This window comes from Aplysia californica, unplaced genomic scaffold, assembly GCF_000002075.1.
Source record: "Aplysia californica isolate F4 #8 unplaced genomic scaffold, AplCal3.0 scaffold00165, whole genome shotgun sequence".
Taxonomy (NCBI): domain Eukaryota; kingdom Metazoa; phylum Mollusca; class Gastropoda; order Aplysiida; family Aplysiidae; genus Aplysia; species Aplysia californica.
Genome location: NW_004797435.1, coordinates 118941 through 137209, shown reverse-complemented (window position 1 = coordinate 137209; position 18269 = coordinate 118941). Strand labels below are relative to the sequence as shown.

General features: G+C 38.7%; 1 protein-coding gene across 3 annotated transcripts in view; it reads left to right on the top strand.

The window, feature by feature from the left end:
• LOC101855187 overlaps positions 1-15457 on the top strand; it is a 41535-nt gene extending 26078 nt beyond the window's left edge. For all 3 annotated transcript variants that reach the window (XM_013082242.2, XM_005097829.3, XM_013082241.2), the window contains exons 5-7: positions 7695-7815; positions 9962-10125; positions 13146-15457. In XM_013082242.2, coding sequence (XP_012937696.1) covers positions 7695-7815; positions 9962-10125; positions 13146-15240 — 2380 coding nt within the window. In that variant the 3' untranslated portion in view covers positions 15241-15457. The remainder of the gene's footprint in view (positions 1-7694; positions 7816-9961; positions 10126-13145) is intronic.
• The last annotated feature ends 2812 nt before the right edge of the window (positions 15458-18269 follow it).

Genomic DNA, 18269 nt, shown 5'->3' with positions numbered 1-18269 from the left:
GTCTATGGCCGGGTACCCATTCCCACCTGGGTGAAGTGAGGAAAATTCGTGTAAAGTGCCTTTCCCAAGGACACAACGTCGAGCCCACGGCTCGAACCCCCGAACCGGCAACCTCACGATTACGAGTCCGGTAGCCTAACCACAAGGCCACCGACGCCACAAAGTACCATAATGCTACAGTATAAAATTATTTCTGAAAAGCATGCTGTGTAAAAACATGCTTTGCTCAAGACATGCTTTTGCCACATAACAGATTAGTGAAAGGGCCAGTTTTGACTAGACCTGCCTTACACAATGTTTGTTTCCAAAGATATGCGTGCAACTCACTATGTAGATCTATGTCTTTTACTGTACAGTTGCTGAGAAAAACAAATTATGATGTCTGTTCTGCTGGGGCTGACAATCCATGCATGGGACATATTTTACCTAATCCACCCCCATTATCACAATGTATGCACAGCACATGCACTGGCCGCTCATCCAGTCTCTTCCAACCTGGGCATACGTTTAAACAAAAATTGAACGGATCTGTCATTTACATGACAAATGTGTAATTGAGTAAAAATGATCTTCGTTATTATTATTTTTATTTTTAATCATATATTTTTCTTTGTATTGGCAACACTTTTCTCAAACTCAGGTACAGATTTGTCGAACAGCTCATTTAGGTAAACAGAAACATTACCTTGATTAACTGATTTTTTTTTCATGCTGTGGACCGTTATTTTTGCCTGTCCAATTTTTAACCTCTATTTATTCTGTCCCTGCAGAATTATGCAAATTTTGATGGCCAAATTATGCAAGACAAATGCAAAATTATAGCAAGCTATCGTAACGCCATTCACAATATGTTTTGCACTTTTTTAACAAGAATTTTCATGTATTATGTACAGAAAAATTGAAAACAGAACATATCAGTATCAGTAATTTTTGTGTGTATTTGGAAAGAAAACAATACACATCCGTCAGGGGGAGAAAAAAAATATATATATGGAGAATTCTCCTGAAAACTTGAACTTGCGCATACCCTTTACTGCAGACACTATAAATATCTTTCTTTATTTCAAATCATAGTTAAAATGAGCTAAGCCGGTGGTGAAAAGGTAGCCGAACCTGGACTAGGCAGAAAATATCCGATGAAATGATATGCTGAAACAGTCTGGGCCTTTTTTGTTAAAAAATAAGCATTTTTTAGGTATGAAAACGTAACATTCACCAGAGACAGTTTTCCTCCCAAAATTTCTCTAAGAACTGCCTGCATCTCATTTTCGTAATTATGGGTAAATACTGATCTCAAGTAAAACTTTCAGGGTAACCGACAAATATATGCTTAATACGACCCATTTGTTCGTACAAAGGACATAAAATTATGTCTTAAACGCTACATGTCTCGTCCGAAAAATGATAACAGATAGTAACCCTATCTTCAGTTCAATCGATCATTTAAAAGGGGTAATTTTTCAGTGTAAAACTAGAAATGCGATCACTTTGGTCATTTCAACAACCAAGAACAAAATTACTACACTGATTACGAAATTTTGGCAGTAAATAATCGCGTCATTGAATTTTTGTGACGTTGTCACGATTAAGACCTGCGTGTTTACTTCTGCCAGAAGTAGCTCGAAATTTTAGTGCGGTGTTTATATGTCAAATGCACTGGTTTCCAGTCAACTTGGCTTTCATCTATTCCCTGGCAAAACAACGATGTCTATAGAAAGTGAATATGAATGACTTCGTCACGCAATTTTAGACATGTAACGATTAAGATGTAAGTAATCATTAAGACTCGGAATTGCTTTAAAATTTGCTTTCTTTTTTTATGACTGCAAAATTAGTGATTCATTAATGAAATCTTATAGTCCTTCAAGGAAATGGATGAGTTTGGATCCTGCCAAAACAAGGATTGTTGGTTATCGTAGTGTTTGTTTCGAAACGGACATTGGCCAAAGAGCTTGATTTCTTCATTTTAACAATTTAGACTTAGTCTTTGTGTTATAATCTTTATAGAATGAGTAGCTTCTTTAAGAATTTCATTTCATGCCACATATTTCTCGCTTTGGGGTTGGCAGTCGGGGCGATTAAAGGTGACAACTTGTTATCGTTGTCTGAAACATTGCAAATACAAGGATAAGGCTGCTTGGCTCGGTGTTTCAAATATTTAAGATCGGACATCAGTATTTAACTTAGTAGACAGACTCTGTCAATGGAATGCAAAGTATATTGATATGTCCTATTCTGGGTAATGCCCCACTGTAGGCTTGGTGGTGCAAGACAAGGGGTAAACACAGGGAACAAGGCGAAGAGGGCGATGCAAGTGATGTAACGTTGTATGAGATTTTCCATGTCAATTTTAGTTTCAGTTGAAAATGAACAAAAATATTGGCGCCGTTTCTCCTGATCAACGTGGTAACTCTAAAGAGAAAAGAAAGAAAGGAGTAGGCGAACCCGATTACTTAAATGCGTCATTAGTTTGGTGAATTTCACCACTTGAAGAGAAATTTACCAGACAACCAAAGCAAATGTGCAGATTCAGTTTGAATGAGTCGTGATTCCTTTTTCTATCTGCATGAAATGTTCATGGTTAAACTCACCTGAAGGACTACTAACTTAAGACATCCCATCTCGACGATTGAGAAACAAATGGAATGAGAGACAGATGGAAAGAGTGTTAAGAAGGGAATGTTATGGAGAACTGCCGGATAGGTAGATCTTGGTCTACAAATTAATTGAAAAGAGGCCAATTCTATAATGTCTTGCTTTGAATAAAAGTAAATGCATTGTGTGCTTTGCTTTTATTTTTTATTTTGTTTTGACAAACAGGTTTCACTAACTCTCCTCTTTTTCCTTCTTGTTATCATCACTGAAATTTTGTAGATCTACATCAAGAATGCTGTCAATAATATGCTTGTGTGCACACATGTACATTCAAGGAATAAAAGCGATTGTACATTGGCCGGAATTTCTCCTGGCATCTCCTCGTTTCGGGCCGTTCTTGGTACGGCTGGTAACGTCCGTCTTTCCCTTTGGTTTTATTTTGATTGCCCCGACCGTGCTGCTTCGCTTTGTCCAAAGTGTAGCTTTACCCTTAGTTTTCACCAAAAGTTGATATTGGCTTTAACAAGAGGAAAATAAGTTTTTACAATGGTCTTAATGGTTACACGGACTAAATCATTTTGACCAAAGTTTTGGTAACAAGGGTTGCCCCAATAATATTTAGGGCATAGTAGCTGATTTTATCGTCTTGGACTAAGTTAAGACTAGCAAGACCACATAAGTAACGAATAACATCGGTTTATATTCACTTTATTCATATACATTCTAAAACAGAATTTGTGACTACTTTTTCTGTTGCGAATTATTTTAATAAATTATATTTAAAAAATAATGAAGCATAATCTTATTTTCGACCAAGTATAGCACGTGTTAATCTCTTTTAATTCAGTTACAAAACTGATTTATAAAATTTTTCATTTACCCCTCCCGCTCCCACATTCTCTTTCCAACTTTACAGTACTATAGATGCGTGCTCTGCGCCAGAGATCTCTGAATGCATTGCTTTCAAGTACCGAAATTCCAAAAAGAAATACTCAACGTTTATTACAATATAGTTTAAGACTGAGCCAACTAAGGAATCCCAGGACCGATTAAAGAAAACTCAAAGACAGACGAACAAGTCAAGAAATGTAGGAAAATCAAGAAGGAAAACCTCACATTGGCTACCACTACCGCTAGCAAAGTTGCAACTCGTAAGTTTGCTGGACTAGTAATACTAAAGAAAGAAATGGAAAAGCTACGCAAGAGTGGTAACAGCATCCTGGTCAGGGCAGAAGGAAAGGGCAGACAATGCTTAGGCTAGAGAAAGGTTCCAATCAAAAAAGGAAAAAGGTGAAGACACAGTGAAGAAGAAAAAAGGTTCAATATATTCGAGGAAGTGTCATACAGACACCCACATCCTGCAAACAAGCTGTCCTCAGAGTTATGAAAGTCTTTCCAAAAGTCAAAGCTGCTCGAAAGCAAACTTTGGAAGAAGTACGTCAGAAAACTCTTTCTCAACACAGCGGCAAAAAGACATATTGAAATTCCTCATCCTTGCTGAGTGCAGTTGGACTTTAAAAAGTAACTAGTAAACATTCCATACACTTGTTTCATGCTCAATGGCAATGTTGCGTGTTCTTGAAATCATAAAGAGCGGTTAGGGAAGTAGAGGTCCAAACTGTGATGAATTTGCTTCAACCCTCCTGTTCGAGCTACAGACAAGGAACTATTCATCAACAGTGTGCCAAATGGGATGCTACATAACTCACAAAAAATCGTTGTGGTCCCAAATGATTTTCAGTATGATCACCATGCCGTGGAAACGTTTTGGGAAGTTAACATCATCATAATGTCACAAGAAATCACAGAAAGATAGAACACTGTTTGCTGCCACGATTAACGATGTATTTTGACAATGTTAGTAGCGATTATGAAGGAGATGTGAATACCTTTTTTGATATTCTGTTCTGCTACTGCTGCCGCTGCTACTACTACTACTACTACTACTGCTGCTGCTGCTGCTGTTTTTGCTACTGCTGCTGCTGCTACTTTCACTATTGGGAAAATAAATTTTAGTTCAGTTTGGATTTCATGTTTCACTTTGTAACTGCTACACGATTTTTGTCCCGAAAATGTTAAGTCTCAATAACATGCTCAATGAGTCAATAAGCTGATGTCGTTTTATTCTAAAACATGACAGATAACATCAAAGAAGTATTATAAAAAATGTTTTAGTTCTCAGTAGGTGTGCATATTATTTTAAACAAACAAATCGTTCTTTTTCTGCACACTCCTTTTTATCTTTTTGTCCTGTAACGTTTAATACTACTATATTTAGCTATTGTTGCAGCCGAAAACGCCAATCGATTTTGTTCATATTTGCTGAAACTACAACCTTGAATTAACCGTTTTATAGCAATACTTTTTTAAAGTTCTACTTGTATTAGTATTTTTGTAAATAAAAGTCTAGTTTTCTATTAGAAAAATAATTTTTGCCGGCAACGTTAAAGACATTATGATTGTTTGATAAGCATTTTCTTCTTTAAGAAATGTTTTGAAATTTGTGTGAACAAACAATGAATTTAAAGGACATAGTGCTACCCCAATCAATTTTTCTTTCCCTCTGTTACATTTCATGTTTTGACCGGTGTTGTTGTGTCCTGTAACGTTTAAGACCATAGCACACTAGTCTAAACTTCACTTCCGTTTTCAAAGAAACCAAACAAACTTTAGCTTCAGCAGTAAAGGGATCAACACTAGACATGTCAAAGGTGTACTGAGTACATTTTCTAGTTATTTGGTTGAATTCTAAAATTTGATACCCGTGTTACGGAAAGTTCAAGCTTTCAGGAGAATTGCCCATATAATCTCTCTAACTTTCAGCTGGAAATCTATAGAGGATAGAAAAATGTTTGGGTTTTTTTAAATACACCTGCAAACATGAGAGCAACTTTTGATGGATTGACAAATTGAACATGCTCTAGGAACAAAATCCCTAACCCATAAACCATTAAAACCATTAACCAAGATCTCCTTACAAGGAAAATAACCAACTTGTCCCTTAAATGAGACTTATTACAGGGATTGCTTCCCTGTAGTCACCTGGCGAGGTGTTAAATAATTGTTTGGGGGGAAATGGGGAAAACCGCGGGGAATCCAAAATTATGCAAATGTTACAGAATTACGGCGGCCGCACAATCGCATAATCCAAGGGGGATAGTTTATTGCATTACTGTGAGGCTCTAAGTTACTCTACTTATCTATTGTCGTATACCAAACTGATGGGAATCAGTAAAGGAATCTGATTATATCAATTACAATGACCTATATTCTGATTGTATTGTGTATTCCCTCAGACAAAAATGAATGAGAAAAAAAAATTGCACTACACATCTTCGAAAATTTCAACGTACCTCATTTTCTCGGCTCTACAAGTCCGTATAATCCATAGGAATCAACACAAAATTGTAGAGATATCACCCAAGTTCACACTTTTGCAAGAATTTCACCAATTTAGTTGAATATTTTTCACCGAAGGGCCTTTTGATTATACCAGGCTTCATATTGTTTACCCTTACGTAGCAACTGCATAGCGACAACAAAATTGTGATTTTTGCAAGAATTTTGAGGAGTTTCGATTGATTTTGGCGCTCAGAGATTGAGGTCAGGCTTGTTTACAAGTTCTATTTAATTTCAACAACTTGAAAAGTAGGAACTATGTTAAAAAGTGCACATTCATTTCGGATTTCGTCTTGGATTTCATCGGGCCGCTCACAGCGATCGAATGGCAACAGTGGGAAAACCCAGAGCCGCTGTGAGCTACCGAATGGACAGAATAAGTTAAAGGCACAACAAATGTAAATTTTTAGTTTCCAAAGACTTTCAGGCAATAGAAGTTACCAAACTTTAGCGACCTTTTTCTCGCTAATTTTACCTCTGAAACCAGGCAACCCCGACCTCCTTCAATATCACAAATATTTCGACTTCTATTCAATATAGATGTATATTTTTTTCACCAAAAGGAAGGAACAGGCTTTACGATGATGCCAATAACTCATATGTCCAAAAATTGACGAGCACCTGATTCCACCACATTGTGACACATATTTCTAAAAAGTCAAGATAAAATGTCAAACTCCATCATTGGATTTCAGCCAAGAGAGAGAGCAAGAGCACTTTGCCAAATTTGACTGACATTGTTTCAATGGCTACAGCAAGCATATGTCATGTCTCTTCCTATCTCTGGTCCCATCCTAATGACTTGGCCTTGACCTAACATGCAACACAGGAGGGTTGGACAAGTTCATAATGAGACATGGTGTGGCTCAAAATATTGTATGCAGTGAATCTGATACAATTAATTTATTCCAGTGATTTATTTTCTGACCATCATTACTGTACTGTCACAGTTACTTTCCTTGATTTCTTTCAATATCTCTTTAATATTTCATTGTATCAGTTTTTCCAAATTATGGATGTTGCTGAACACATTTGTCAATCCCTGACATGTTTGAGTAGTCCATGCCCAACTGTATATATATGTAGTTGAACAAGAATGCCATATTTAAAAAAAATATATATATTTCAATTTGTTTTGGGTATGCCAGGCTGTATGTATGCTTAGGTGTTTGAGTGCGTGACATCCACAGCTTCAACTGTATGCTTACCGGGAAGCTGAGAATGTTTCTGGGTGTTCTAGGGTCTGCTGGGGTTATAATACTTATAAAGGACATAGAGGATGCTGCTGTTCCCGTGATGAGAAAATGGTTGTTGGAGTGTTGAGTGTTGGCATGTTGTCAATAACAACCTGTCTCCCAAGTTAAGCTGTGAACATGTCCTTTGACTGTTTCATTTTTTTTTGGTTTTCTTTTCTCTTCGTGGCTTGTTGGCGGGTGCTGTGGTTTGGTTTTCTCTTTCTTTCCCATCAAACATCTATCATCCTTATCTCTCCTCCTTCTTTTCTCGTGGGTGGTTGGCGGGTGCTCTGGCATGGTTTGCTCTTTCTTACCCATCAAACATCTGTCATCCTTACCTCTCCTCCTTTTCTTTGTATGTTACTCTCTCATAACACCTCTAATCTTCTACACTTATATAACCTATCTGTGTTGAAAGTGCCATAAATCTTTCATTAAAACTTTTAAAACCTCTGTTCTGTGCAGGGAAGAGTACAACCCGCCTGAAGGCCGTATAGTGAAGGATGTGATCTGTTTCCACCCTGGTGACTTCGCCGCTCTCACCTCTAAGCTCCAGTTGGATTTACATGAGCCGCCAGTCTCTCAAGTAAGTGCTGCCCATGCGTCTTTTTTCTCAGCCTCTTACTACCATGACCCTTAATGAAGCTTTTAAAATGGAGGAGGTTCAGCTTATAGGGGGAATGGCTCCTTTTCTCATCATGATTACTTTTAGTATAATCTTATTATGTTTATGACCTGTTGCTTTTCACTTATTTTGTGAATTAATTTGTCTAATTTTTAGACGTACAAACGCACGGTCACTCCCTGTAAATACACATTCCGATCCACAAAACACGCCGACAGGTTAAGCTTGACGAGGGGAAAATTTCACTACAACCTGCACAAGTTGCATAAGACAAACCTAGAAAACCGGATGTTTGGTTAGAATGCCCCTCAACGTTTTCACACCCAACTTTCCACAGACACGTAGGTCTAGGACTGATCAGTGAAATGTTGTGGGCTTGGGGGACTGAAATGTTTTTTGATTGGTCACTGGAAATTCATCTTTCAGAGAAGGTTTCTGACTAGTGTTTGGGTGACTGCATGTAATGTATAGTTAGACCTAGGCCTATGATGCGCAACACGCGTGGATGCTGTTAAACACTAGATAGGCCTCTATAGGATTAAAGATTAGTTAAGTAAGCCTAGTCAGCTGCACTCGAAGAACTTATAACATAATTGTTCAACGAATCACAAGAGAAATGTTTCTCTTAAGGTAGATATCTATGACCATGATTCTGATGTCGTCCATGAATTTACAGTCATGGATGGTCGCTTGGAAAGCCTCGTGGCTGGGCCGTCGTCTCTATGACTATCACGAACAGTTTCCTGTTAGGCTATCTGTTCCCGACATTTTATGGTGCATATCATTACATTGAGTCTGTCTTTCTCATGTAAACGCACGCTCCGTATAAACACAGGCTAAGAACCCCTCCCAAGCAGCGTGCGTTTAGGCAGACACTATTGTATTTCCCATAGATTTTTCGTTATTTATGGTGTCAGTTCAACCGGATTGCACAGTTCTTAAGTGTATGTTTGTCAATGTTTGTGTGGGATTAGAGCTGTTACTTTCCCCATTTAGAGAATGGGCAGGGGGCTCACGTGGTCTGGAGGTATGGTGTTTGCCTCTCATTTGATAGATCCCAGGCTCGAAACCTGACAGACGGAAAATTTTCTTCTCTAAAATTTTCTCATTTCCTGCTCTCTTTTTAGTAAGTGTTTTACGGCACTTGCAACACAATAAGGTCATATAAGTACCAAAGATTAGAGGTTTTACAAGAGAGTAACAAACACAAAAAAGAAGGAGGAGAGATAGGAAAGAAGGAGCAAACCACACCAAAGCACCCGCCAACCTCTCTAACCATAACCTGTCGCCTGCTTTCGATTCCACTTTCTGCCTCCTTCTCTGGGCTACTCTTTCTGTAGCCTTTCTGCTGCCACTCCTTGCCTACTTCTTACTGCTGTCTTTCAGCCACACCTCTGATCTTAGGGAATGTAAGATCAAACTAGCCTTCTCGGATAAAGGTGAAAAGTCTTGGGGGTCACATGTACAAGTTGCACATGCTAAAGATCCTTTGATGGTTGTAAAATCGATAAGAGTAGGCTTCAGCCGTCGCCTGTCTCCCGGGCAAAATTCAATGTTAATTCCTACCAAACTGAAAATGTTTAATGTGCCCTGTGCACTCATATGACCTTACGCAGTTGTGAGCGCCATAAAACACTTGCCAAAAAAAAAAGAGAGAGAATGCGTTTTTTATTAGTACTAAAAACAAACAAAAAATTTGAATAAAATGAAATGCTTGCTATGTGTTTGTGGTTGAAGAGTTGAGCTCAAAGTTATCTTTCAATTTCTTTTATCACCATTCAGTTTCACTTATATGTGATATATGTAACAGATGAATCTGAATATTAATTTCACTTCTTTTTTTTTAAATATTCAAGCTTTGCTTATCAAAGGAAATTGTTCATTCCCCCTTGCTAACCAACCCAGTGATTAAAGAGTACAATATTTAACCATTGAGAAAAGGTATATATAGATTTTTAAATGTTATTGATATATGTATGTCATTTATAATTTATGCTGTTTTAACAGAAGTCTCTTCTGTAAAATGTGCATGTTTTATGTGATGTGGGCCAGTTACCTGAAACATTGAATAAAACACCTACCTTTCTACCTACCTATCACCATTTAGTGTGTCACATGGGTAGAGGAGGCCAAGCTGAATCAGCTAAGGCGTGACGGCATCCGGTACGCCCGCATCACGCTGCGAGACAACGACATCTACTTCATACCACGCAATGTCATCCACCAGTTCCGCTCAGTGTCTGCAGTGACCAGCATCGCCTGGCATGTCAGGTAGGCTCATACAGTTTTCCTACACTTGCCACCTAGATGAGATCAATTGCATAGCTGCTAATCAGTATGTAAATAAACCAATCTGATATGTTGTTGATGGTCTGAATTCAGAGGTCCATTCTTGTATTGAAAAATATGCATTTTCTGTTTTATAGAAATGCTCCTTGTAGACTTGCTCATGCTGAAAAAAAATTATGAGCATATAAAGCCAGATTTTTAAATGATAATGAGAACGAATCCCATAAGTCAATTGGAGAGATCTTTTGCTGCAGGTGTGCTTTGAATAGCGGGAATTTATTGGATGCAAAAAAAAATGTGTAAAGGGTTTGGAGGGGGGTACTCAGCCAATCCCCACTATCTTGACCAACGTCGGGAGCAGAGTCTTGTTTTTTAGTTAAATACAGTTGACCCTGTCCAAAACGACCACCCATTGTCAAGGAGAAAAGTTGTCCTCTTTGACAGTGTCCTTATGTAGCAATGCCAATGAAAAATGTTTTCGCTTTAGTGCTTTTTCATTTGGTACCTGAGAAAGGGTTCTCTATTCTAAGCATTATGCCTTTTTAATTGAAAGAATCAGTTTATAAATTTTTTTAAGTTATGGGGTTGTGAAGTGCAGCAAAACATGGGTGACCAACACAAAGGAAAATACTCTCAAAAAGTGGGCCACGGAACAACAGATTGTGTTAGAAAACCGACGACATCTCAGTAATTAATCGGAGTGTTTGAAAGAAACTTGGCTAGTCAGTGTGTTTTTGGGTGGAGAAATCATTTTTGTAGTCAGATTTATTTCCCATTTGGTAGTTATTTTGTTATAATTAAAAATTTTTGTGTGAATATTACGATTTTGAGAAAGGGGGATGTCGGGATAAGAGCATGTTATTTAGCATCACATCATGGGATTTTTAAGAATATGTTGGCAGTGTGACTAAATAATGGCAAAACTTTCTTTGATGAATTTAGACCATGCCAACCATAAAATGTAATTCAATTCAGTCTAAAGATGCCGCTCAATTAAAAAGTGCTTTTTTTGTCCGTTGAGACGCGAACACCCCCATTACGACGTTACAGGGGAAGAGAGAGAAAAACAACAGGATTGCCCTATTTCAAGTGACCAATGAACGGGCTCGGAAAAATCATGCTGGGATTTGTAGGTCACATACGTTTGCCGAGGGAGTGCGAGGAAAATGGCCGGTCTCTGTGTGACGCTGCTTTGAACAGGGGGTTCCTGGTACATTTATGATAAATTCTAAACAACTACTTGACATACAACTTTCAGATTTGAGGACACAAGTGGAAAGATTGATCCTTACCTTCCTGATGTTGAAAATTAGGCTCCTTATAATGTAAGGATACCCAATACGAAAGTGTTTCAGACTCCAAAAATATAGCTTAATTTATTTGTGCAAACTTCAATGTCCACATATTATCATTAGTTTGCCTAATTTTCTGATTGGTTGCCCAGTTTCATTCATATTGGTCCAGAAATAGAGCCAACCGAGTTTGAGAAAGTCACCCATGTTCTGATCCGGTCCAAAAACACACCCACAGACAGGGACCAAAATTTCTCAGCGTATGCAAGCTCGATTGGCATTGCTACGTTATGAAATATAACTAGACTCAGGGATGGGGAGTGGTCATTTGTGCAGGTGATTGTCTTTCCTGGACATGTGGTCTTTAGAGCAGGTTCGGCTGTACAGACAACCTGTGTAAGACAGAATCGCAAGGAAGCCAGAAAAAAATTCCATCTTGACATTTTCCATTGTAGGCTGGGAAATTTAGGGAGAGATAGACGGAGGTTGAAGCCCAGTCAGCAGGATCAAGGGTCAACAAACATTGGTCAAAACTTCACACCTCTATCCTCTCTGATAATGACATGCGTCAGTCCTACTTATCCATTGCGCCACTGTTTGACCTATCAAAAACAGAAACATTTGAACATCTCCTTCCTTTCCACCCTTAGCCCCACCCATTGGTGTAACATGCACAGTCAACAATGCCACCCCTCCAGTGCATGTAACAATGATTTAAGGAACTCTTTACTCTGCTGGCCTTACAATCAGGGCAACAGGCATTGGTCAAACTAAAATTTCACACCTCTAGCGTCTGGCTACTCGTGAGCACCTTCATAGGCAATGGTGAGATTTCATACCCACACCACCCAGACTATCTGCACTGCTAAGAACTCGCTTAGATGGAGTAACGTCTACCTCCAAATTGCACCCCTATGCCCATTCCTTTCCTGGTGGCATGGCATAAAGAGCCAAACTTGACAGTTTTGTTTCAAATCTGGGCTGAGTGGGCAAAGCACTTTCCATCTCAGACAGGTCAAAACCCTGCGATGGGAAGGATTTTTCTTTCCGCATTACACAGGTTTCCGTATGTTTTAGAGGAATTTATTGGGGGGGGGGGGGGGGGGAGATTCCGTTATGACAGGTTTCCATCTTACACAGGTTTGTGTTAAGACAGGTTTGACTGTATTGAACACTCCCCTCTACACAACTTAAGATCAATGAGGAGGTGGGCTGCTCCATGCTTATTGAGGAAACTTAGGCTGTGTCGGGATAAATTTGTGTAAAAATGACAGGGGTACTCAGTAAATATATCTTCTGCAAGGGGGAACGATATGCATGTCTTCGTGATCAGGGTGAAGGGCCTACACTTTATGCCATAGATGTGTTTACAGGGGAAGAGGGAAGAAGTTTTAATGGGAGTTGCTGTTGGGAGAGATTCAAGTATCTCCTGGTTTTATTGGGGGGGGGGGGGTTACTAACTTTGTAAAGCAGGATCAAATGGAATTCCTTATTTTTCTTGTAACTACATATTCCTAATGATTTCGAGTACCTTTAGCGTGGAAATGACCAGGTTTCATGATTTTAATATGCTACGGCTCAGGCCTTGCTCTCAAATTACCGCCATTGCTTTTGTTCGCAATTCTTCATAGTCACGATCAAAATGAGCTTTTTTTAAAAATTATGACACTGAATAAGATGTATGTGTAGAATATTTTTTGCTTATTTCAGATTAAAGATCTATTACAAGCATCTGTTGGAAGAGGAGAGAAAGGCTGAGAGCATGGACAGCACAAGTGTGGAGGTGACACCTCCAATGGTGAGTGTTCCCATCAAGGTGGAGAACCTTCCAGAGTGTGACAGCGACAAGAGAGTTGAAGAAGTGAAGCCAGAGGAGCTACCTGTTGTCCTACCTCTACCGTCTCCCAAGAAACCAGTCGTCGCCGAACCTGCTGTCAGCATGGCTGAGAGAAGCAAAGACAAAGTTTATTCAGAGGACAAGAACAGGATAAAAAGCAACAGCAGTAAAGAAGGGAAAGAGAAAGGGGATGTGGATAAAGGTAGAGGGAAGTCGGAAAAAGGAATCGGCAGAACCGGGGAGAGTCATGGTGGGACTCCCGTGAAAGATAGAGATAAGATAAAGGAAAAGGCTCTTTTCAAAGGACTGTCTTTGGGCGGCAACAAGGAGAAAGTTACAAAGATGGACAAAGAGAAGACGAATGGGTCTGAGAAATCGTCTGTGTCTTTGTGTGGCCAACAAGTGTCAGGGTCTGCTGGCATGTCATCGAAGACTTCATCATCTCAGTCATCTCTGGAGACACCGAAAGAGAAAGAAAAGATTGTGATCTCTAAGAGCAAGGAGAGTTCCAAGAATGAGTTGAAGAAAAAAGTTTTGTCTTCCAGTGATATGGTCAAAGGGAAAAATCACCACCATCACAGTGATTCGCTGAAGAAAATGAAGAGTGGTGGAGAAAGTAGTAGCAGGTCCAAGTCAGATCCCAGTAAAGTGGAGAAGAGTGAGTCGTCTCACCACCACAGTGGTCATCACCGCCCCAGCCACAGCACAGACAGTAGCAAGTCGGAGCGAGACAGGCAGAAGAAGAGCCGGTCGTGCCATGGTGAGAAGGTGGAGAATAATGGGGTCAGGACAAATAATGATAAGACAAAGATGACTGACATGCTCATAAAGGACCTGGCTAAAGGTGGGAGTAAGTCAAGCAGTTGTGCTGTTGCTGTCGGGTCAAGTGGTTCGTCATCCAAAACTGCATCTGCCCTGCAGGAAAATTCAAAACCGAGACATTCACCAGACAAATCTAAACACAAATCATCATCCAGTGGTTTGTCCAAAGGAATGTCAGACCAGAAGTCGTCAGACAAGCAAAAGAGAAGTGATCGGGGGGAGGCACATCACAAGAAAGGTCATGAAAGCAACAGTCGTAGCTCAGTAGACAAGCAAAGCAGTAGCCGGGACAAAGCACGAGAGAAGGACAAAATGTCTGTAGAATCTCATAGAGACAAGAGAGTAGAAAGCAAACCTCACCACAGTAAGCTCAAATCTTCTTCCAGTACGTCGTCTCCTTCTACCAAATCGATGTGGCTTTCTGATTCACAAAAGTCCAAGTCGGAGCACAAGTCTAGCTCCAAGAAATTCGAGGTGGACAAAAAAGAAAGAGATATCGATAACAAAAAGAGGGAAGAGAGAAGTACTTTGCCTGGAGTCACATCAGCGAATGCTGATTTTAGACCTGCTGTTGTTACACGGCAGCCTTCACCCATTACGAGATCTGAAATGAAAGTGGAGAGGTCAGAGATGAGTGGAAAGGAAAATTTTGAAGAAGAGGTCAAGCAGAATGGTTCTGGAGGCGGTAGTACAAGTCGTCAAAATAAAGATAAGGATTCTAGTGATATAGTAACTGAGAAGAGTTGTGAAGGAAAAGAACAAACTGACAGTTCTGAACGAAACTATTCACAGCAAAATCCATTATTACCTACTTCCGGTGTGGACACCAGCTCTGTTACCGAAACGGGTGGTTCTGATTTTGTTGGTGATAGCAAAACTTCTGACAGCCAGTCTGCTGACATTGCAGATGTGATACAAGAAGATAAGAAACCAGCACTGAAGCGCAAGTTGTCAGAAGACCATACTACAGTAACTGCTGTTGTTGAACCAAACTGTAAACAATTGAAGTTGAATGCAGAGGAACAATGTCTTGATGTGCAAAAAGCGTCAGACATTGTGATGGGTTCTGATCAGGTGGCTGGTTCTGAGAGCCAAATTGTGCCTTCAGCCTCGGGTGAGAGCCAAGACACAAACAGCCAAGCTTGAGACGTCTGAATGCAGCCCAGTGTTTGTGCATAGTTGATCATTGAGATGTTTACTTTAAAGGATGCCTCAGTGCCAAATCACAGGCAAGCTGTTCAAATGTACTAAGACCAGAAAGCAACTTTTTTCAGGAAAGAGCAAAACCTTTTTCATTCTTTTAACAATTGTACGTACATTATGTCTTTTCATGATTTTTAAATTTTTTTTTTCAACCTTTTGAATTTTGAGTTTTTGCAAAAAATATTTTGTGAGTACATGCAACTGATACCACAACAGCAATTTTTTTTAATTTTCAAAATTTGGGGCTTAGTATATTTCACCAGCTGGTCAATGAAATCCTGTGTGCATAATGCACTGTAGGCCTTTTTGTTTGAATCTTTGTTTGCAACTGACGAAAACTAAGGAAGGATTACAACCTGTCCTTTGCTGTCTTTGTTCAAAATGCCTTTTCTTCACTTCTGCCTGTATTTGTGAATGCCCTGCTGAATTCCAGACTGAGTTACACCAACGATAGTGGACATGTTTCCTTCCATGGTTTTAAACTTGATGATCATGTTTTGACATTGTCTTTTTATTGCTTATTAGCTTATGCTGTAAGGAGTCACCTGTTTGTGTTGAATTCCGTTACCGGATTTTATTGTTGCAATGTGTTGAGGCGCAAGTGTTCAAAGGTTTGGTGACGTTGAAGGGCTTTTTCCGTTAATTCCTAAAGAGGTTGCATTTGAGTCTTATTTCAATTGTGACTGAAGACAACAGCTGAAGCTAAGTCATAATAAATTTATGAATGAGATTGTAATGTTATTTGTAGATCATTTTACTTTTGACTTCTGGGTCCTGAAACAGTGGAATGACCTTTTTCAGGAAAGAATTAACAAGAATTGTGTTTGAAATATGTGCCACAACGTGGTGGGATCAGGTTCTGGGAAATTTTGGGGGTATATGAAGTTATTGATGCCATCTCAAAGCCTGTTGGTTTGCCTTGCTTTTGATGAAAATTTTTTTATCTTGGATAGATGTTGAGATATTTGCGATTGAAGGAGGTAGGGGTCGTCCGGTGTCACTGTCAGAGTTGAGATTAGCAAGGAAATGGCTTCCAAAGTTTTATTTCTCCAACAGCTTGAGAGTCCATGAAAACTGCAAATTTGTATCTTTTGTGCTCTTTTCAGTCAAATCCACACAGAAATGTGTTTTTAAATGCCAAAATTTATAAAACTCGATAAAGATTTCCCAATGGGCTGAAATACGCAGGTTTTTTCGGTTCTATTATTTTGACAAGTTCCTGATTCCACCGTGTCGTTGCACATATTATTCTCGTGTGAGGTTCATTATTGAATTTGTATAATTTTTTGTTTGTGAGTCTGTAATGGCAAATTTTTCCAATTCAACTGACTTTTACTGCTTTTCAATGGTTTTTAGTAAATGGTTAAGTAGAGCCTGTAATGGGTTTACATTGTGTTCTCGTGATGCAAATGATGAAACTAACAATTTGTTAGGAGAGTACCACCCATAGTGTTGCAAGGGGCAGATCTGTTGCTAGTAACACTCCAATTGTTGTATTTCAGTTCAAGGAAAAGTGGGTTATGTTGCTGTCTCATACTCATACTGAGTTTCTGGTTCCCTGTCTGAGACTTTACGCAAAGGGTACTTTGTTAATTCATTGTCGTATAAAGTTTGACCTATGTATGTGTTTTTCATAAAAGTAAAGGAAACTTCTTTTCTATCAGAAAGTGGAGAAATAGAGAATACTTCTTTACAGATTCTTGTATTTCAAACTCTTATAAGCTTATCAGGTGCACATTGGTACAGGTAATTTCCCAAATTTTCTCGATTTTCATTTTACTGTATATTTGTTTAACAGTTAGTTTTTTTATGTGTCATTACTCTTTGTAAATGTATTTTAACTGTAAGAGATACAAAAAATACTCTAGTATAACTAAGCTCTTGAACTCAGTGACTTAAAATTATAAATTTGGCATTTGTTTATTTCCCATCTCTTGCAAAGTAACTTCCCCGTAATCTCTCTGTTCAATATGTTCAGTGTATGGGTATGATGGCTGTTCTAACTTTGAAAGGCAGGAAGGCAGCTTGGTCTTACATGTCAGAGGGACTTGTGAGAGGTCTGATTTTGTAAGTAAGGTTACCCTTCTGTTTTGTTGTAAAATTAATTTTGTAAAGTTTTGCTTAGCATGTGCATCATGATGGAGCTGTTAACATTATTTTTTGTTGAAGCCAGTTGAAAGCCATGCCTTTTGTCACCTCAGCATTGGTAACAAAGTTTTTTTGTTTTTTTTCTAAAATCATTGAGACCATTATTCTAACCGCTCAAACTGGATGTTTCTACTGTAAAAGTCATTGGGGCAAGTCCTGTTGTCCAAACAGGTATGTAACTGAGGTTGGTATTTGTAATAGAGAAATGTAAAACAGTTTTATCATTCGTCCTTTGTTATTCGGGTCAATTTTTTAATGTACCTATTCATTTTCAAATTTTGACCTTCAGTTCTATTGGTTCAGGGGTGTGGGGTGAGGGGTGCCAATTTGAAGTGATCAAATATATTTTACTTGTATATATATATATATATGTATGTATGTGTGTTTCAAACTGAGATGGTGATGTCTATGTTGTTGTTTTTTCTATCTTGATTGTGCAGGAAGCAAGTGTGTTCTTATGGGGAAAAAAGTATTCTGCAACTGAAAATTTGATATTTTACGTCTTTGTATTTGTGATGTTAACTGAAAGGTGAAACACAAATTGTGTTTTTTAAGCAATGTAAAGTTTCTAGTGATTTGTTGTTAAGCAATACGTGTATCTAATGTTCCTATGTGCAAGTTTTGCAACTTAAATATTTTCTGTACTCATGTTAAGTTCAAATGTTTTAAACATCAATGTGAAAAAGAAGACTTTCCACACCAATAGCAGTGCTGTTGTGGCTGGAAAACAATTTTTTGATCAATAAGGTTTTTTTTGCCTTTGGTGTAAAGGCTCTCAGCTATTAATGACACTGGTATTTCTAGTTTCAAAACGCATTGCTAAT